The sequence below is a fragment of the Orbicella faveolata genome, unplaced genomic scaffold, assembly GCF_042242905.1.
Source record: "Orbicella faveolata isolate gen_17 unplaced genomic scaffold, um_ofav_v1 contig_12, whole genome shotgun sequence".
NCBI lineage: Eukaryota > Metazoa > Cnidaria > Anthozoa > Scleractinia > Merulinidae > Orbicella > Orbicella faveolata.
The window spans coordinates 18286447-18308733 of NW_028301539.1; the positions used below are offsets into that span (position 1 = coordinate 18286447).

At 41.6% G+C, this 22287-nt stretch overlaps 1 protein-coding gene across 2 annotated transcripts; it reads left to right on the forward strand.

Annotated features, from left to right (window-relative positions):
- The first annotated feature begins 10 nt into the window (after nucleotides 1-10).
- On the forward strand, nucleotides 11-21535 carry LOC110059636 (uncharacterized). 2 transcript variants are annotated; one of them, XM_020766359.2, is made up of 13 exons: nucleotides 11-81; nucleotides 173-262; nucleotides 4719-4844; nucleotides 5418-5588; nucleotides 9167-9352; nucleotides 10807-11733; nucleotides 13503-13539; nucleotides 14313-14337; nucleotides 15277-15582; nucleotides 16362-17726; nucleotides 18670-19087; nucleotides 20067-20225; nucleotides 20665-21535. In XM_020766359.2, the coding sequence occupies exons 1-13, from the start codon at nucleotides 58-60 to the stop codon at nucleotides 20788-20790; spliced, it is 3960 nt and encodes a 1319-aa protein (XP_020622018.2). In that variant the 5' UTR covers nucleotides 11-57; the 3' UTR covers nucleotides 20791-21535. The 2 variants fall into 2 exon arrangements, with proteins under 2 accessions (XP_020622018.2, XP_089138779.1); XM_089282653.1 differs by lacking the exon at nucleotides 10807-11733.
- The last annotated feature ends 752 nt before the right edge of the window (nucleotides 21536-22287 follow it).

Here is a 22287-nt window from a genome sequence, read left to right on the forward strand (position 1 = left end):
TTGATTTCCATTCAGTGAACGCGGAAGGCCATGTGACCAGACCAAGCGGCTTTCAAGATGGCGGACGCTGGTTTCTTTCGCGTAAGGGAAAACTAACTTTTATTTTATCTTTTGGTTTCTACGTTTTCGGGTTTTAACAACTCCGTTAATATGGCGTGTACTCTTCCCACAGGGCACAAGTGCGGAGCAGGACAACCGATTTCTCGACAAGCAGAAGAAGTTGTTAAAATCGATGCGCTTTGACGATGTTCTAAATAAAAAGGTAAGCCGATGAACTGCAACTTGATCTTATCTTTTTCATTTTTTCCACAACTTCAGCTTATTTTAACGAACAATTCATACCTAACATAAGAGGAACGTGAAAGTTTGTGACAAGGTGGTCACAAATACAGTATTCGAATGAAGTTGTAAAGCGTCCTTCAATTTGCTCATGCAAATGAGCTCAACGATTAAGCTTCCTTTTAGACAAATACCATGCTTTAACTTAAGTTACAATCAATGCAGATTTATTAAGAATGCCGATGAAGGGAAAATACGTCAAAAATTGTGTCGTTTTCTTCATGATTACAAGCACTGCCCAGTCAGCCCCTGAAGACGTTAACATACGACAATTCTGAGGACGTTGTAGATATCAACTGGAGGCCTCTATTCTATTCAGTTCATTAAAACCGCGATATTTTAATGTATTTTGGGAGTACAATTTGCATTGAGATGTTTTTCACTGCTAGCATTAAAATATTTGATTGAAGAATTGTATATAGTTTTCCCATCAAATGGATGATTCCAGAAAATATCCATACCCTACCAGGCAACATAAAACATTTTAAAGTGCCACTGAAACGAAATTTTCGTACTCTCTTTTATTAGCCCAATTTGTAATTTCAAACGTGCTTAAAATAATGGTGAACTTTATTTCTGTTAAATCCTGACGGAAAGTGCTTTTTTTAGCTGCTGAAATCGACTTTTTGGAGCAAAACTGTGTCCGGGCTCTGGAACCAAGTTTAAGGACCTTATGACATCACTGGTTGTATTCACGCAAGAAGCGCTATAGATTCTCTTTTGTTTTCACTTGATTTATTCAAGTTTATTCTTCATATTGTTGATACCTGCTAGTTTTCTACCTTGTAATTTCTGTCCAGTCTTGACAGGAAATACATATCATGAACGTTGGAGGGCGCCAAAGAGTGTAGATTCACTAAAATAAATGCTACAGATTAGAACAGCTCAGTTACTTTTCGAACATCTTGAGTACTCGATTGGAGATTTCGAAGACGAGTGTGGCAACTTTTATATCACGTCCTAAAGCCTAAACATGATATTCCGTCATCTGTTTTCAGCCTGGTTCTGAAATTTGGATTCTCACGTTTATCTAAGGTCTATTACACAAGGTTCGAATATATCCTCGGCAACTTTACTGCAGAAAAAGCTGTAAGCGCATCAGCCATCCGCACAATCACGAAGTTATTAACGGTCCATAAGCTTTGAGTCAAGTACTTCTTTGCACACAGAGGGCATCTTTTTATGATACTAATAAGTGAGAGTTCTTGTGGTAGACAAAATGTATCTTTGAAAATTGTGATCCGCAGCAGGGTTTGCTTTATCGCCGCATAAGTATCAGTGTAAACAAAGCGGGAATTTCGCTTCTCTTTTACACGTTTCTCCCAATTGCAATATTTCACGGTCAATGGATTACTTTGAGTTCTTTAGCACATACTTATGTCTATGATCTTCATTTAATAGTATCCAAATTCAAAACAATTCGTTAAAACGTCACTAGTTTACACTGCTTTCGAAGGTTTATTAAACAGAATTTGAACTAATTTGCATATATCAACTTTCGCCGCCGACATTGTCACGCTTTCTCTCGTTTCCTGAAAACATACCTGTAGGGTCATGGTAGCTTAGTTTACCTTTATAGTTTAAATTCGCTCCCTCATATAAAAGAAGAAGGTTTCTTAAATTGTTGCTGTTTTGATAACTTGTAGGATGTAGCAGATACAACTGGACTAAAGGTCACTGTGGCACAATCTCGTCCGTGGTGAAACTCACAAAGTGTCCGGTTTCCTCGAAGCGAAGTGACTCGAAACTCGAAGCGTTGTTGCTGCGATTCGTGCAGTAGCAGTCCAGATAATATTTTCAAAAGCCGCTTTCTCTTGTTTTCATGTCTTTTTTACTTTATGAGTGTAGATATTGTTTAATTGAGTGGTGGCCATTTCACCAAGAGTCCCGATCATTGTGCGATCTAAGAACTCCCACTCGTTTGCTTGCTTACATAAAATATCCTGCAAATATCCAATTAAATAGCCTGAAAAGTCCCAGGATCGACTCTCCACCTCTTCATGTCTAAGGCTACTGTTATTATCTGCTTTACAGCTCTGAGATGTCCTTAAGATGTTTTTTGGGGGGCTTCGAACAGTATTCTCTTCTCCCATAATCATTCTAAATTTTCAGCGCGGCATGAGAGTAATATAACCAGTGACGTCACTAGGCTGTTTTGGTTGCACCAAGATGGCCGCCTATTTTGGGCTTAACCAGCCAACTTCGAACGGCTGAAAAAGCAGTTTTCGCTTACTGTATGTAAAAAAAAAGTCTGCAGTGTTTCCAAGTAAGGTTGAAACTTTATTACTAAGCAGAAATCTCACATACGAAAATTTCGTTTCAGTGGCACTTTAAACCCCCCTTGCCTTCGGAAATTCCAAAATGCTCTACCCCCGTGCCCTTTGAATTCCAAAGTCGTTAACTCCCCCCCCCCCCCCCCTTTCCGGAATTTTGTTTTTTACTTCAACCATCTGGGATTCCTTGTTTGACTCCCTATGACTTTCAGTGAAAGAGATTTCTTGCTTTTACATCTTTTCAGAAGTTTTTGCCGATAATTTTCTGTCAAACAATTGTCTACGGGACTCGAAATTGCAACCGATCACATGCATTCGTGGCTAACTGTTCAGCAACTAAAACTTCCTCTTTAGTCACAATTTTGCAACTAATTTTGGACTAAACTAGTGAAGAAATAAACTCATCACAAATAGATGAGCTTGGGAACTGGTGCCTTAAAGGTTAGTGGGGTGCCAAAGCCATAAGCCGCTAGGAGGTATCCATGGCAACCCTGGAAAGCAGGAACCACCCAATGAGCCTCCGCTAACCGGCACCGTCACACTGAAAGAAATTCAGTGGAAACTACTTACCTGAAGAATACTTACGCTGACCAAGAACAAAACGGGAGGGAGGAGAGGGTGCAAGAATCCGCAATGATTTGCGAGCAAAGCAGTGCAACTGATCCGCAACAATCAGCTGAATACACTACAACAATTATGCAATGAACCATAAACCCCTGCAAAACCCCTGAAGGCTGCCCCACAGGTCACGTACTCCCAAACAGGGAAACCGCTGGCTGCATAAGCTCATATTTAACTTGCCTAAATGATGTTAGCTGGATGGGCACGCTAGCTGGCTGCATTAGCTTGAGCTTAACCTTGCCTAAATGATATTTAGCCACATATAAAAATTTCAATTGTTTCGTGTTTTAATAACTATCATAATGTAAATTAGAACATGCGTGGGTAAATCCTGCTGATATTATGAAGGACATTCATTTGACGAGGCACCATTAGGGTGGTTTCTTTATGAATATCAGTTGGTTGGAAAGTCGGTTGGTTGGTCGACATTTGTTGCGAATGATTAATCTGACAAGAAAATCATTATCTTTAAGGCCTCTGGAGCCCAATGTACAACCCAGATTTATAAGTTTCCTTTTGTAAGTGAACGTAAACACATGCATCACTGATTGATGCTTGTCTTGTATCTTGCTTTCCACAGTCGTCAACAGTGTCATCAGTTCATTCGTACATTCACACTCTTGTCTATCCCCTCTAGAAACCCCCCATGCCCTTGGAATTTCAATCGTAAGTACCACTGTGCCTTTGGATTTCTAGTTCAAAGAACCCCCCCTAGCCCTTGGAATTCCAAAAACCTGCCAGTGGTATAGGTAGGGATATTTTCTGGAATCACCCAGTTTCTTTCAAAATTAAGAATTGCTACTTTCTGGGATCTTTAGAGATCTTAGAAATTGAAGTATAATTCTTCTGGAACTAATAAACTACATGCTGTATTAAAAGAAAAAAAACGGTGTTGGCATTATTATCCTGTAACATTTAAAATATTAAATGATCCCTACCGCATGAATGTTTAACCATTTTTCATGTGTTTTACAGTCAAATAGTCAAAATAGGGGCCAAAGAGTACAATGAAACATGAAATCTTATCAAATTTTGAGTGGCTAACTCTATGAGCGGGCAAGAGAAATCGAATCCTATGCTGTGATTAACTACCCAAGCGGGCAAAATAGTGCTTTTCCCACAAGAAAGTAGCATTCTTTTTCCATATAATAAATCCTTTATTGACCAAGCTTGTTTGGTCAAGATGGCCGGTGGATTTTTGCATTCTTTTTTGCATGTTTGTGGACCTCGACTCCATCTTGGTCCATTAGCATGAACAATATCTAGCCATCTTGACCCTGCACTTGGTCAATAACCCATATATGTCAGTCTGAAATAGTACTTGTTTTACATGACTAACCCTTATTATTTGTCACTGATGTTGAATCACAAGCTAACTGATTTAGATTTGAATTCATAGAGACAATTGTTTCGTTAACTGTGGTTGATTCAGACAAAAGCCATTTTGTTTAACTTTGTGTCTTCTTTGATTTGTGTGCCTTCTAGGTGGATATGGATAAGGTGAACCTAGATGTTATAAAACCTTGGATAACAAAGAAGTTGATTGAGATACTTGGAGTTGAAGATGATGTGGTTATGCAGTATGTTCTTAATATGCTAGAATCAGAAAAGGTAACTTGTATTTACTGGTAGATAAGATATTTCAATAAACCAATATCTTAATCCCTTCAGATCATGTGAGGGGATGGCAGCAGGTGCTTAACTGTGTAGTTATGCAGAAAGCAAGAGAAAAGGAACAAAAGTGCTTGGGGAGAATATTCAGATATGGACGTACTGTACAGCTTCCTGTGATGTCAAAATGCATTAGACTGAATAAAAAATGTGTTACAGGGCTTGACTTTGAGGAAAAAACCTTGGGGCCAGCTGGCCCCTAAGTTTTCAGGTTTAGTGGCTAGCAAAAGTATTTCAGTGAAAAGTGTGAAAAGTTAGTCGCTAGTGAAAAAAATTTGATCTTAAGGTTGAGCTCTGTGTCAAAATACTTTGTGCAATAAGGAGGTAAAAGTATTTACATCATGAAAAAACTCCATGGCATTGCAAAGGCCTGTGTTATGTCTCTGCTACATAGTTACAAATTTCCTTGCATAAGTGATAATAGCAAACATCATGGGTCTATATAGTGTTGCATTTTAATCAGTTCATATGGAATGTTAACATTTGGTATATTGAGCATATTTTCCTGTTTAGAGTCCTGATCCAAGATCCATGCAGATAAATATAACTGGTTTTCTGCAATCCAAAAATGCTCGGGAATTTATGAAGGAGTTGTGGAGTCTGCTTGTAAGTGCGCAAGAAAATATTGGAGGCATTCCTTCAACATTCTTGGAGAAAAAGAAAGAAGAAATTAAACAAAGAAAGGTGGGTTTTAGAAGAACGTTTCGGTTTAAATATATCTTTGGTTTAAAATTTCTCAAACCAATTTGATGTCTCTTATTCAAGTTTACCTCACCTCATCTATCTTCTTCACGCTCTGTTGCGCATAAGGCCGCAATACTCTTCTTCCACTAGCTTCTGTCCTTAGCCAGAGCTCTCGCTTCTTCCCAGGACTTCCAGCCCGCCATTGCCCTCTCTTTCTCCACAGTACAGCACCAGGTTGTTTTGGGGCGGCCGACTTTCCTTTTGCCTATAGGTGTCCAGACGAGTGCTGTGGCACAGTGATACTCTCTGGGCATCCTAAGAACGTGTCCTAAAAACCTCCATCTCCTTTTCTTTACTTCCATACTCATCTTCGTACATCCTGTTCTTTCGTTAAGCTCATCAACTGATACTATGTATGGCCAGAATATGCCCTGGCTTCTTTTGAGGCACTGGTATTGGAAGGAGTTTAGTTTTCTATTGTCTTGGACATTGGTCTTCTGTGTCTCACTTCCATACAACAGGACTTGCTTGACTAAGGTGTTAAATAGCCTGATCTTGGTCCTGCTATTGTACTGCCTCGAGATCCATATTCTCCTTAGCTTTCTAAACGCCGCTTTGGCCTTTCTCAACCTGCTATTCATATCTTTGTCACAACCTCCCTCTGTGCTTACAACAGCTCCTAGATAGGTGAAATCCTTGGTTTCTTTGATGATGTTGCCATTTTGGAACTTGATTGGCTCTGTGTTCTTGCAGGTCAGCCTCATGACTTGGATTTTGGTCTTACTGATGTTTAAACCTACTCTCTGGGCAGCTTCTGTCAGCTTGTCTGTCTTCCTTTGCATCTGATGTTGGGTGGTGGAGATCAGAGCAATGTCATCGGCAAAGTCAAGATATTCTAGTTGGTCCATGAACCTCCATCTTATTCCGGTGTTGGCTTGCTTAGTCGTCTTGCACATTATCCAGTCAATGGCAAGGAGAAACAGGAACCCAGACATCACACACCCTTGCTTGAAACCTGTTTTGACTTTAAACCACTCAGATGTGTGGCCTCCATCGAGAACTGCACACTCACTATCGTGGTATAGAAGTTGGACTACTCTTATGATCTTTTCTTGTATGCCATACGTCCTCATGATGTCCCAGAGGCTGGGTCAATGCAACGAGTCAAAGGCTTTCTTGAAGTCAGTGAAATTAACAATTAGGGGGGCCTGCCACTCACATGACTGCTCGATAATATTGTGCAAGATGAATATTTGTTCTGTGGTGCTTCTTCCTTGTCGGAATCCTGCTTGCTCTGCTCTTAGCCTCTTATTAGTTCCATTCTTCAAGCGCTCGATGAGGATCTTACCCAACACTTTACTAGCTATGACAGGAAGCGTTATACCTTGCCAGTTTGTGCACTCTCTTAAATTACCCTTCTTTGGTAGCTTAACAATAAGACCCTTCAACCATTCGTATGGTATCACTTCGTTTTCCCAGATCATCTGAATGACTTCATGCGATTTCTGTGTAGCTGTCATGATGTCTGCTTTCAACAACTTGGCAACGATGTTATTGACGCCAACTGCTTTTCCATTTTTTAGGGAACTTATCGCATTCTTGACTTCTCGATTGCTGATTGGTAACAGTTTTTATCTCCTCGATCTCGGGAACTTCGTCAGCAGTTATCACAATTGGGTTCACCAGTGGTGGTCTGTTTAAGATCTCTTTGATATGTTCTATCTATCTAGCAAGCCTGCTGGAGTCGTCTGTGATGGTTTTACTGTCCTTGTGGTTGATAGCGGTGTTCACGTGGGGTCTCTCATTGCAGATGGTCTTTGTTATGTTGTATAGAGTCCTCATGTTCCCCATATCCGCTGCATTCTGTGCGTCATCCATCAGGCTGTCAAACCACTCTCTTTTATCAGAACTCAATTCTTCGTCACCTCCTTGTCTTTACTTCTGTGTTTTGCACGTAGTTGTTGTTGGATTCTTTTGGACTTGGCATTTTCTGCTTTACCCATAAGCTTTTTCTGCTCCTCGATCTTCGCCCAAGACTCAGGGCTAATCCATGGTTTGCTTCTTTTCCTTTTTCTACCCAGTACCTTCTCCGCTGTGTTGTTATAGGCTTTGTCGAATTGGGTCCACTAGCTATTGATGTTGTGATCATCATCTGTAGTTTCCAAAACGGCAAATTGATTACGAAGTTCTAGGGTAAACTCTTGTCTAATTGCTTCATGTCTGAGCTTGTCAGCGTCGTACGTAATGCGCGAGCTGGTTGGTTTTGTGATCTTTTTCAGCGCAAGTCGTACACGGGTTCGAACTAGATGGTGATCAGAGGTAACATCTGCTCCTGGCATTACTCTTGTGTCAAGGATGGATCTCCTGAACTGCTGGTTAACTAGGGGATGTCCAGGTGTTTTTATGATAGTACCAGTGATTATCAAGTTGTACATCTCGCAGAAATCTATCAGCTTTTCTCCATTGCCATTCATTATTCCAGTTCCATGCTTACCCATAACCCTCTCCCTATTATGGTTAGATGGACCAACTTAAGCATTTATGTCTCTAGTTATTAAAAGAAGGCCATGCTTGTTCACCTTCTCCACAATGCTTTGTAGCTGTTCATAAAACAACTCCTTGTCCTTATCTTCTGCATCCAATGTGGTAGCATAAGCATGGATGATAGTGAGTTTTACGTACTTTGAATAAAATCTGGCCATTATTATTCAATCGTTGATTAGTTGCCACTCCTTTAACGCGGACTACACTGGCTTTGACATCATTACTGCAACTCCACACCGATGCGATCCATCTTCCTGTTCAGAATAAATAACCGACTCTCCAGATGTTAACTTCAACTTTCCCAACTCTGTCCATCTGCATTCGCTGATCCCTAAAATGTCAAGATTGTAATTCTGCATTTCTTTCGAGATTTGAGCTGATTTTCCTATCGCATACAGGGTTCTTACATTCCATTTACCCATGTTTAGCAAATCTTTGGGCTTCAGAAGTGACTCTATCGGTCGGCGGGCTTCACAGTGGCTTTCACCCTCTGATGTTCAGGCTCTGGTAGTCCGTAAACACGATATCACAATCCTGGGGTACCTGACCAGTGTCTTCTTCGGTCCCATACAATCCCGGAAAAGTACTCGCAGTTTCCGTAATATGACGTGTTTTACAGGGAAGGGTTATTGGCCCTTCGCTCAACCCCCAACCTGGAGGGCCAGGTGCTGCAGTTCATCTGACCTTTCACCTATTATTCAAGTTTAGGGAAATAAAAATCAAACTGGTTTGAAAATTGTTAACTGAAAACAAATGTAAACCACAGTAAGAACATTGCTTTGTGTACTGTTGGAACAGTGGAAATGAAACTAGTGATGAAAGGATTTCCTTCTAAGTTGTCTTGTGCTTGATTACATCACAAACTCAAAATTCATCACCAAGCCTAATTGATGCAAAATTTTCTCAACTTCTGGCACTGTCATGTTGTTTCACATCGGTATTCTTTTCATCCTTGCTGGTTGGGAATTTGTTTGTGACAAAGGAGACTATTCTCTGAAGAAATTCTATATTTTTTCCATATTACATGTTTTTAGCTGGAACAGGAGCGTATTCAAGCTAACTTACAGAGATATCAAGGAGATCAGCAACAAACTGAGCCTGACAGTACAGCAACAGATGACAATGTAGGTAATGAAAATGGATCAGCTGCTGCAACAGGTGACATCAGTGAAGAAATACGAAAAGCCAAGGAAGTGGCACAAGCATTAGCAGGAAAAGATGTGAGTATTTGATTTTATGCTTTCCTTTTATTGTTTTGCTGATTTCTGTGAAAATGAATTACATTCCAGTTGGAAAATTCAAAAGCATGACTCTTCAAACCCTAAGATTTGTATATTGATCCTAAACCGGCAACATTTGAGAACATAATGGGTTTGCAATTCAATCAGTGTCTGTGGATGTCCAGACTTGATGAGACAAGATGACATTAGGTCCTTAACAAACAAATGTTAACACAATTCCTTATGTCAGGTGGCCACATTTTTCTAAGTATGAGTCCTCTTTCACATGAAAATTGGTGGGGTAAGAAAATTGTTTTGTGTATGTTGAGCACTTCAGCATAATGGGCTGGCCCATTAGCTCAGTGGATGGTCCAGCTCATATACATGTACCTGTTATCTATTTAACAAGGGCATCAAAGCCAAATACAAAGACTGCTCAGTAAATGAATAGTGGATCAACTCTTGATCTTCATGACAGATGAAAAACTTTATCCACTGACAAGTTGCAAACTTAAAATAAGCTTAAAGCAGTTTCCCTGAGTTGGAAGGACAAGGGTGGCTTGATGTGAGATGGAAAGGCATTTTGCATTTTGAATGCACATATAAATAATTAAGAGTACTTAAAGTACTCCTCCCTTGGCATTCATGTTTCTCTTAGTTTGACAGAATGATGATTCAATTCAGCCTTATTTAAAGCATCCTTTATATTAATTATTGTTCCCAGGATGATTTATGAGTATCAATTTTTTGGAATCCCTCCCCCCCCCCCCCCCCCCCCCCACCTGGCCTGAATAACTATCCTAACTGCAAGTTACTTGTAAAGAGGTTTACTATCTTCTACTTGGATTTTTACATCAGTGTATTTTGTACAATTATATCCAAGCATCCTCAAAATGAATGCTTACCAGAAATTGTCCCTGTTGTTGCTTGAGAGTGCCTTAGCCACAAATCTGTTGTCAAGATGTCATTTTCCACAATTTGATCACCACCAGCCAAATAACGAGCTTTTGCTCTAGGTACCTTTGTAAGAATATCCCTCTCTTGCAATGAACAGAAAAATAATCATTCATGAAAATGATATTATTCTGCTGGTTGATTTGAATTTGCACATTATGGAAAGTCTTTCAGAAATTCTTTTGATCCATGATATATGTTAGGTGATTTTATGTCTGCAAGTTGAAGCACTTGATTTGCTGAATAAGCAATCATGAAAGTGACTGGCTAAACAGTCACTGAAGTAAAGCATGGCTTTTTTTTCTCCATGTGGAATAGAATCACTGTATTATTACTGTAAGGTAAGCATGCATCGTCCCAGTTGTGTTGATAGAAGTTGAATTAAATGCAGCTGACTAATGGCTTATTTCACTTTCTAAGTGTCCTGTTTTTTCAATCAAATGTTTGAAGTGTCTGTGAATTATTTATACTTGTCTTTGTTTGTGTCTTGTGCATTACAGAACAGCCCCAAAAGAGGATACAAGAAATCAAAGCGAAATTCTGACAACTCAGACAGTGATGATAGTGATGATGAAAATGCAGCTAGAAAAAAGAAAGAGGCAACCAAAAATACCGACGAAAAAGTAGAGAGGGCTGAGCCTTCTTCAGCAGTGAAAGTGAAAAAGGAACAAGAAGTAGAGGAGAGATCACCAAGCAAGTTCCTTCAACCAAAATGGAGATCACGCCTCTTGTCATCGGCTGCAAGACCAGCTGACAGAGATAAACCAGGATGGGACAAAGAGCATATGCAAAATGTTGCCCTTACTAAAACACCAGAGGTGAATGTTGTGTTAACTGGAGACTCGATTATCAAAGGCCTGAGTCGTTATTCTTGGATCTGGAAAAAGTACTTTTCCCCCCTCAAGTCCCTCAACTTTGGCATTGGCGGCGACAGAACACAGCACGTTTTGTGGCGACTACAAAATGGGGAATTGGAGTGTGATCCTAAAGTTATAGTGATACTTTGCGGCACAAACAATGTGGACAAAAATGGTGCAAGTGAAATTGCCCAGGGTATACTGGCCATTGTTGATTTCATTCGGAACAAAAAGCCAAAAGTGAATATCGTTGTCTGTGGGATTCTTCCAAGGGATTTGTATCCTAGTTCACGGCGAGACAAGATTGGTGATGTCAACGAGGAGCTGTTTGAGTACATAAGCTTTTCAGAAGAGCTGCGTGATGAGAATGTGTTTTTCCTACCACCAGAGAAAGGCTGGACTGTCAAGGGAGACATGCTTGATGAATCCTTGTATTTCACAGACCACTTGCACCTTGTGGAAGACGGAGATGAGAAGCTTGCTAAATCAATTGTTCGTTTGGTGAAAGAGCTTCTTGAGGCTGACAAGACTGAGGAAGACAGCTCTGTTCCTCACAAGAAGCAGATCAAGGTACATAAATCTTCAGTTTGTTTTCAGCTGGATCTGTCAGCTGAAGCAACTGATGTCAGTATAAAATTGTATTGGCATCAAAACACTGCCCAACTAAAGGTGTAACTTGCTTAAAGCCACTTCTGTTTGTTGACAATACTTTCTGTTCTCTTTCATGTTTGCAAGGGCTGTTGTTTACTTGTTTGTCATACACACTTACGAGCAATGTTCTTTTCACTGTAATAGGTTTCCTGAATGTAGTTTTTTTATTGTAAAACCATGGCATTTTTTGTTGAACATCTTAGAATTTTAGATCAGTTGACAGTCACAAAGTTAGGGCATGTAGAAGCCAGCTGCAAGTGAAAATCACCTTTTACTTTATGATCTCAGCCGGCTTCAAAATCTGACACCTACTCCAACAGATAAAACCGTCTACTTGAAAACTTTGTGACAACCCTGCATGTACTAGTTAGCAATGCAAGTTAGGCTTTCCTCTCCCCTTCGCCCTCAGTCTCAATTCTCAAAACATCATTGAACCATGATTACATATAGCCCTACTTGTGGTCACGTAATGTTACAGACACCATCAAAAGGTGACGATACTCTGGTTAGCGTCTTGGTTTGACCATCCCTTAGCCAAGGCTTAGCGATATGTTGTCTAAAGCTGCGATAACACGATGCAATTTTGAAGCCGTCTTTCATGATTTTTTCTTGGTTGTAAAACAAGAGGGGAAAAACTCAATTTTTTGTTTAGTTAAAAAAATTTCTACTCTACATTTCGTACATTTTTAGTCGCATTTTATTGCCTGTATCTATTGTTGACATCAGTTTCCGGTTAAAGTGATTCAACATTCTGTACTTACTTGAGTGGGAAGGGGTAACTCTCAACCTGGCTTCATTATCCTTTAATCCTATTTCATGATGACCAATTTTACGTTATGGTAATTGATAATTTCACTACATTTATTTGCTTTTGGCAGATCCTTCGTAACTATTACTGGAAATTGTCATGTATATGGCTTAACTAGAGTGTATGCAATATTCAGCCAGGCAAAACCTTGTTTATTTGTTCATTTATCAGTAAGACGATGTTTACCAATCAGGAATCAGTTATTATATGGCAAGGTAGTCTTGAGGTAGAAACGGTCAAAAGCTTTGTATTTTTTGTTTTCGAAAGCCACCAAAATCAAGGCCCTAGTAGACTACAAGTATTCCCTCTTTCGCTTAGTCGGTCGTGCGTGACGCGAAAGAAAACTGTGAGAAAAAAATGGCCGCACGAACTCCAGGTGGCGTAACTCCTTTCGCACGCATCTCGCCCCCAGGATTTCACAAGGCCATTTTTTCCTCCCTGTTTATTTACTGTCTCGCTCAACGTACTAAGCGTAAGACTGACTACTCGAAGACTGGTCTAAGGCCCTAGAGCCACGTGATAAATACTTACTAACCTAGCTTGCTTGAGCCGTACGACCAAGGAACATTCCCTAGAATGTTCCTTGGTCGTTTTTGTATAGACCTCACTGCACTTGTTCCATACTGCCAACATTCCCCAGTGCGGCCCTTGTGCTTGGTTAGTAAGAGGTTATTATTCCCAGGAAAGGGTGCCCCTCCTCAATAGTTTTCATGCACACCTGTGTTAATCACTTGTCAGTGCTCCGCTGTTCTTAACGCACTTGCACTTTTACTTTTATTTCTTCAAAATGAAAAGTTTCCATGATTTAACTATAGTAATTATAAAGTAATGTTGGTTTAATCTACAGTTTTAACTAATTATGTGTTACCCATTCCTTTAGCAAAAGGAGATTGAGAATGCTCAAAAGGTTAAAAAAGGTAGGTTTTGGGGTTTTTTTTTAGAGTGAGTAATAAAATAATAATCACATGTAACTGAAATCTTATCGTTTCTTGTACATTGACCACTTATGAAAATTTTAGCTTTGAAAACTTAAGTTACTGTTAAAGATTATTTCCTCTTTCCCATTTCTTAGAAAAGAGCTTTTGTTAGAGCGAACCGGAAATTACTTTTACCGGAAGTTATTGGTTACGCGCGCGGATTGATTGACATATTGACATGTAGAGTTGCAGTTAAAAGTTCTCGGATTTTGCGGAAGAGCGTTTACGCCGTGGAAAACTTGTTGTGTGGTCGTTTTGTTGTAGTTTTCTCGGGTAATTTTGTCAAGTGGAACTCGGGAGTTTTGGATTGTCAACCGGAAAAATATAGGTACCTAAGGAGAAACAGTTACTGGAGAAAAAGGTGTTGAACGCCCGTTCATCAGGGTCCTCATTTGAATGTCGAAAAGTAATTGGTTTTCCATTGCTATGCTACATGGTTGACTTAAAAAAGTCGCGACACTGTTTCACCCCATAAGAAGCAAAACCAAAACCAATCGTAACTCGTCTGCACAGGTTTTACCGCGCTTTGTGTCAGTTACATGTAGTTACTCCGAGTATTTATTCGTTCACTGTATGGTCTGTGTCTTTTGTGATTAGCTAGAGTGATAACTTTGGTTTTGATTTTACGACACTCAATTGAAAACCGCTCGCCTCTATTCTTTTAGTTTGTTGTTGTTTTGTTGATTGCACTTTTCTTTTTTTTTTTTCTTCAGAAGCTGCCGAAGAAAAAGAAACAAAGTAAGTTTACTAGATTGTGATGTGTTCAAAGCACGTAAAAGCGATGTCAAGATGTTTTTGATTCGCTAAAAGCCGTCTGCTCTGATTAGTATGTTATCACAGTCAACACAAATGCCAAAACTAACAAAAACTCGTGATAATCGAGGTTGATAATTTCGAGCTCTAAATTCTAGGTGTGCCTGTTCTAATAATCTTCGCAATCAAAACCGAAGAAGGAAACGGAGAGATAAAATCGTAGAACTCTATGCTTATAAAGGTCAGATCAACCTACCCGTACGATTTGGTTCCCTTTGTACTCTGTCAAAATTTTAGCGCTATTTTGAATTTAAGTGCAGAAAAATGTCCCCTTTAAGATTAGGCTAAATTGATGTAGGATTACAAACGATAAGCTGTAACGATTTACTCAGGTTAAGTACGCCATCCGTGATATTGCTTTTTATACCATGCCATAGAAAATACAGCATATCAGAATACAGCAAAGCTGTCATCATGCGCGTATGTCTCATTGATTGTGTTGGCCACTGTATTTTCTATGGCATGGTTAACAGTTATTTACCGAAGTGGAGGTGAATCTCTATCACTTTCACCGACACTGAGGTGAATAATTGTTTTAGTATATACCACACGAGCTGAATAATTAGCGGACCAAAACGTTATTTTATGTGTGACAAGCGGTCGGAAATTTTAAAATCTCTCGCGCAGGCTGCTCTAAGGTGAATAGTACTTGCTAATCACCTCCGAGTTAACCAATCAGAGCGAGCGAAAAGCACTATTAACTTGTGTGGTATATACTAATATAAAATAGATATGCAAAAAGGCTCGTGTGTATACCGAGAAAATACATGACAAGTGGGATATTCCAGGGTATAGTGAATACCACTCCAAAGTGTTGCATAACTGCTATCTATTTAACATCTGGTGTGTTGTGTGACATTTTAGAAGAGATCATTCCAGCTCACGTTCACGCTCAAGGTCACGCTCAGCAGGGAAGGAAAGCAAACGATCACGTGACAAGAACAAAGGACGCAAGCGCAGTCGGTCCAAGTCCTCCGCTTCTCGCTCCCGTTCCCGGTCACATTCCAAGTCACGGTCGCGTAGTCAGGAAAGACGAAGACGATCCCGTTCTCGCTCACCTCGTCGTGTTACTTCGTACAACCGAGGTCGGTGGTCGCCTTACAGACGCCGCAGGTCGCCGTCTCCAAGAAGGTGGTCCCCTCCTAGGCGAAGGTCACCGCCTCGCCGAAGGTACAACTTGATATTGTAAAGTTGACTGAATGTGGGAGACAGCGGTGTCCTACACAGACCCGCCACTTCAGAAACTTTATGGAGACTGGGTGCCAAAAACTTCATGGAGACTGAGCACCAGCTTTGCGCACTAGCGCCTCTCTAATATAGATAGCCACATAGCGCACGATTTTCCAGATTTCTATTAGTGAATCTTTCGATGTGTGCATAAGGGCAATAAGAACCGAATCCAAGACTAGTGGAAGACAGTTTCCTCGAGTCGTTTAACCGTGTTTCCGCTGCACTACCCTTGCATTTATAATTACATTTATAATTTCTTTTATCGTTTGGTTCACTTGCGCAACCTGTGACTGGATAAGTCAACCGTCGATTAATCATAGTTTATTCAAATGATCCCAAACATCCTTCTTTCATAAGGTGGTGCCCAGTCTCCCCAAGGTTTGACAAGTGCTTCGAATGACTGTGTTGCGTGCCGCAAGTCAACAAAGACATTCTGTAAAGTTGAAAAAGTTCCAAAATCAGTTGAAAAGCAAACGGCAGAGGTTTGTAAAGCAAAATGCTCTTTTTGTTGCTTTAAAGGACATTTGTGCTATCTAGTGGCTTACAATTACTGAAGAAACCGTCCGAGTTCTTACAGAAGGGTTAGGTTTTGACAAAATGTGATCTTTCCCCGTTTAAATGATCAACACAATAACTTTTTGACTGCTTGGCGTTGTTTTTAGTAAAAGAATTGAACCTGCAATTGTAACTAAAGCAGCTTTGTGGAATGTTGTTTCTAGGTCTCGCTCTCGTTCACCACGCCGGAAATCACGTCGATCTCCATCTCCTCGCCGCCGGTCACGCTCTGTGTCAGCATCGTCACGGTCACGCTCTGCAAGTTTTAGCTCACGATCGTCACGCTCGCGCTCAGGCTCTCCGCGCCCCGAAACAACGGGTAAAGAGAAAAACGAGAAGGGTAAAGAGAAGGATAAAGAAGTCAAAAAAGAAAAAGAGGAAAAGAAAGAGGAGGAAAAAGGAAAAGAAAAGGAGAAGTCAGTAAGTCCGGAAAAGACTAAAGCAAAGGATTCTCCAAGTCCGCCGCCCACACACCACCGATCAACTTACAAAAAGCAGGAACAGCAGCAATCTCCCGTTAAACAGCCTTCCCCGTCATCTTCCTCGTCATCTGCCTCATCTCCACCCCCTCAGGTTAAGGAGGAGAAAGAAGAGAAGGAGGACAAAGAGAAGTCGCCTCCTCTACCTAAATCCAAGAAAACTACGAGTCGCCGTTACCGAAAACACTCACCATCTCCCACCTCGTCAGAAGGGGAGTGGTCGCCGGAGAGAAAGAAGAAAACTGACTCCGCTAAAGATCGCAGAAAGGAACGAGAGAGAAGTGAATCTCCGCGGGATAAGAGAGGAAAGCGGAGGGATTCCTCACCCTCCCCCAGAAGGAGGAGAAGGGATGACTCACGTTCACCCTCCCCTAGACGAAACCGAAGGGAACATTCGCGTTCACCGTCTCCTCCCCGAAGGCGACGCCAAGATATACGCTCCTCTTCTCCCCGAAGGAGGAGAAAGTCTGACTATTCACCGTCGTCTCCCAGAGAAAGACGTCGTCGGCCCGAGCCATCCCCGCCGCGAAGCAGGGAGCGTAGAAAGGAAAGGATGTCGCCCCCACCCCCTCGTAGACCCCGTCGATCAAGTTCATCGCCTCCTGTTACTCGTCGGGTAGATTCATCACCACCGTCGGGTCGCCGTCGTGTTGAGAGGTCACAGTCGGACGATAAAGCACGGAAAGAACGTCGCCGCTCTCCAGAACCTGAGAAAGGACCTGCTCGGAGAAGGAAGCGTTCTGAGAGATCTCGATCGTCCACTGGCTCGCCTGAGCCCCCTCAGAAACCTCAGGCCGAGGCTGATTCGGTGAAGAAGTCACAGACACGGGAAGCAAGACGGTCCTCGTCGTCCTCGGCCTCTTCCGAGCCGCCAGCATCTGCAAAGAAGAAGCCGAGGGAGACTCGGGAATCTCCTGTCAGAACCCCTCCTAAAGAGGCAACCAGGTCAAAAGGAGAGCGGAAGAGACGCTCACGGTCAGCCTCACCTCGTGTGGAAAGTCGGGATCGGAGACGAGTGGTACGAAAGTCACCCTCTATGTCACCCGAGAGGTAAGAGTTGGGGATTTGTTCTGTGTCAGAGGCTTGTGGTGTTGTATAATAAGAGCAGATAGAGCGGTTTTCAGTGGATTGTCGAAAGTAATCAGGCAATTAGTTTGGTTTTGGTTTCGGTTTTGTTCTTACTGTGGTTTGAGATTGGCTCAGCAGTCTAATTGGTAAGTAATTAGTTTAGTTTTGGTTTTGCGACACTCAATTGAAAACCTCAGTTTTCCTCTGTTTTGCTGGGTTACACTTCTTAACTGTAGATCATTTACTGTCACGCGGTCAAATTTTGTCAGTAACAACATTAAAAATATGGAGGTTACAGAACAGTCCGGCATCTTTAAAATGGGCTCCAAAGAAGCAGGCTGATTGTTCTTATTAGACAAGTGTCTGCTAATATAGAGGTTTAGATTATACATGAATTCTGGTCTCTTTGGGACCAATGAAACTGTCGGTAATAGAGGTGTCTGTGTTATAAACGCGTCTGGTAGAAGAAGTTCGACTTAGGGTTGCTACGGGTCATGGAAAACCTGGAAAGTCATGGAAAAGCAATATACTTTTTGAGAATAAAAAGGCTAAAAGATCGGTTACAATTCCAGTAAAAACGACATTAACATTGAAACGCCTTCTGTGCGTCATAATGTAGGAAAATACCTTAAATAGTAGATTGTTTTTACCATACTTAAAGAACAACTGCTTAACATAGGTTATGGAAAACTCAGAAACGTCGTGGAAAGTCATGGAATTATAAAAGTTCAAAAGAGTACGAACCTTGTGACGACGGTATACTGTTGTTGAAGCTACAATTTATTCTCACTTTAAATTTATTTATCACTAAGTTTGGGCGAAAGCATGTTTGGGAAATTACAACACTTAGCACCGGTCCTTCATCAAGTTTGGCATTGGTTATTTATGACGCTTTTGTGTTTTGTTTTCTCCTGTTTGTTTTTAGGCCCAAAAGTCGAAAATCAGTACAAGCTGCTTCGGCCTCGCCTGTCCGTAAAACCAAGTCTCGTACAAAGCGCTCCGCGTCAGCCTCACCACCACCCCCTAAGGCTGCCAAGTTACAGGGCTCAAGGCGTTCGCCTTCATCTTCTCCCGAACCAGAAGTTAAACCCAGACCCCGCGCTACCAAGCAATCTCCCAAACCGTCTGCTTCGCCAGAACCTCGTCAACAAGCTCGCTCGGCCAAGCGAAGTCCCTCGGAATCTCCGCCGCGTGAACGGGCCAAGCGTAAAGCAGCCGCCAAGAGGTCTTCTAGCGAGAACAAGTCTCCAGAGCCCCCGCCTAGAAAGGCCCGTCGAAGCCCCTCTGTGCCAGAAGAAGAGGTTCCCAAGAAGTCCGCTAGTAAATCCCCTCCACCTGCTAAGGTAATTATTGCGACAACGAAGCTTTATGTTTGTCATCTCCTACAGAGCAGCTTTGTAGCAATTATTCGAGTTATGGGCGGATTTTTGATGCCGACGTTATGGAACCAATTTCGAACGACCATGTTATTAGTTTAGTTTAGTTCACGTGATCTTCTTAGAGTCTAAGAACAAAGTAATCTGTATGAAAATGTTCCCGCGTTGATAAATTGCACACGAAGTTGTTAGACTTCCAGTAGTCCCTCTTAAGCCCCCGCCAAACGATCACAACATTTCAACGCAGCATATCGCAACATTGTTGGGTCAAATTTGAAACTGGTCAAATTTTTCACGCAATATTTGTGGACGTTGCATGATGTTGTAGTGGTTTGGCCAGGTTCGTGCAACAATGTTGCGCCAGGGCATGCGCACTAGTTCGATTTTCAACTCCCAACATGTCGCAACACGTCGCAACAGGGTGGCCAAACGCACGCAACATGTTGCGCCCAACAATGTTGCGATATGTTGCGTCGAAATGTTGCGATCGTTTGGCCGGGGCCTGCAAGTACTGGGCCAACAATGTTGCGACATGTTGCGTTGAACGGTTGCGATCGTTTGGCCGGGGCTTTACGGTTAGTCCGTCGTGCGTGACGTGAAAAAAAATGCGCGAGAATTAAATTGGCGTGCGAAATCCTGGGGGCGAGAAGCGCGCGTCGCGCACGACGGACTACCCGAAAGAGCGACGACTTGTAATCATACATACTTTATTGTTGCCTCCCCGATGGGGCTTTTCAGGACCATGACTTACACTAATTACAATAACATTTAAAAAATACAATAGTCTACGCAGTTGTTGGCACTTTGATTTGATGAGTAGTTTTGAAGACCAACAGAAATTATCAGACTTTCAGTCATTGCAATACGTTAAGAAAAGAAAAGAAAATAGAAGGCACTGAACGACAGGAAGCGAAACCCATGTTATCTTGATATGTATTATCTTCAGGAGGATAGTTCAGCCGAGGAGCAGGAGAAACCCGAGGAAAAGGAACCCAAAGGAGAAAAGAAGAAGAAACATAAGAAACACAAGAAACATGGCGGCTCAAAACACAAACATAAGCGTTCAAAACACAAGAAACATAAAGAAAAAGACAAGTCACCCGGAGTAAGAACTATTGACTTAATTGTGTGCGTGCCTGCCTGCCTGCCTGCCTGCCTGCGTGTTCGCGCGAAGAGTAGTTGTTTCAAACTACTGCTGAAGACAAGTTGTACTATGTAGTTCGTTAACTTCGGCCCCAGGGTGCTCTAGGCGTTCAAGACCAAGGAGACAACCAGTCTCATTTCCCCGTATACTCGTTCTGACTAGATTATCAGTTGTGGAAACCGGGAACGAGCGGAATGGAATGTACCAACGAGATAGTCATTAGAAAACGTGGCAGCGTTGATGTAACTAATTCATTCCTCTTCTCTACGATTCTCATTCAGTTTGCCCAACCTACTTACAGAATAGTTTATGATGGGTTCGAGGAGCTCTTAGTTGTCAAAGTTTTGATCGCTGAACTCTTCTATTTGGGCTTAATCTATTTTTTCCCTTTTCTCTCTAGCATTCGGAAAGTGCGGACGAAGATGACACGGAAACTCTGGAGAGAAAACTAAGAGAAAAAGCTTTACAGTCCATGCAAAGACACGCCAAATCTCCAGAGGCGCCAGCAGAACAAGACGACGATTGATCGGATTATTTACATAAACCTAAAACATTCAAAGCCGCAACGACTCAGAACACCTTGGAGAGATACACACTGCCTTACCCCGCTCGTGTACCAACACAAGTGTGCTGCTTGAGACAGGGAAGCCATCCTTTGTATAGCGTATTAACTATAGTACGGTGTAAGATGATCTACCTCGGTCCTGGAGATCTTCTTTCGTCTTTCTTTCACGCGTAATAGCCAAAAAGCGGCGCGTCTTTTGAGTTTTGAAGAAAAACGAAATTAAAGAAAACGTCTGGTATCACGGTAAAGATCAGGAAGCTCCGTAATCTGGAACCCAGACCTCTCTCCGCTTTTTTTTTCAGTGTCAAACAGAGTGAGATCTGGGTACGTGTTCTTACATTAGACTGTTTCATAAGACTTGATAAGTGTTTCATTTCAGAGTTGCGTGGTGGCGATTGCAGAAAAAAGGCTAGTAAAACTTGAATTTAAGTTGCACAGCGCCTGTTATCAAACGAACAGTTGCAAGAGGATTATTTTCCAGGAAATCCTATAATTTTCTTAGAGGAACTCAGATCATTTCTCTGTAACAGTGCTATATAGCCATCTGCGGCAAGTGAAAAGTGCGGTACTTTTGAACGCTATTTCAAGCATTTTATTTTCCATGTCTTTTTGAATGTTTTCTTTTTATTTTTTGAGAAAGAGTAAAGTGCGATTCATTCAAGTGTTAAAACGCGGAATTCAATAAAGTCATCCCTGCGTAATCTAATTGTTTGACCCGATACATGTTCAGTAATGCCTAGTCTCCTCCGCAGCCGTTTTTTGGGATGTCACGCAACGCTCTCCCCAAAGAAACGGTTTCTTTGGCAGGGGGCGTTGCGTGGCATCCCAAAAAACGGCTGCAGAGGATACTAAGTAATGCCCCGTCCACACTACGCCGGAGAAATTTTAATACCCAACAATCAGTGGTTATTTGATTTGTGTTTGAGAACTTACTCGGTCAGGGAAATCAAATTATTATCGAGATGTCATCGTTTTTTGAAAAGCTCCTTTTTCGACATGTTTTCCGTCCACATGAAAACGAAAACCCGGCGTTTTCAAATTCCTCCGGTTTGAAGAGTGTTTCGAAAAGTTCCGTTTTCGTGACGGATTAGTGCGGACGGTAGGCCTAACGTAGAAAGAAAGCTGCGTTTTCAACTTTCTCCGGGGTAGGACGGGGCCTAAGAATGTTACTTAGCTAATCGTGATCCTGGTCAGCAGATCAGAAACATGAAAGTTAAAAACCAAAAGTGGCGGGCTCTGTAGTACTTAACATGCCCAATCAATGCTTGTTCACGTTTTCCTGGGTGAGCTATGGGCCGCTTTCTGTTACGTTGATGTCTTTCCAATCCTTGAAAGACTGTCCTTACACGAATTTGAACAAGGAAGACGTATATTTAAGCTGTGGAAACAGATCAGAGGCGTCCAAACCACTGCGCGGAGGGTAATCCCTTCCATATTTTAGGGGGTGTGAAATGTTTC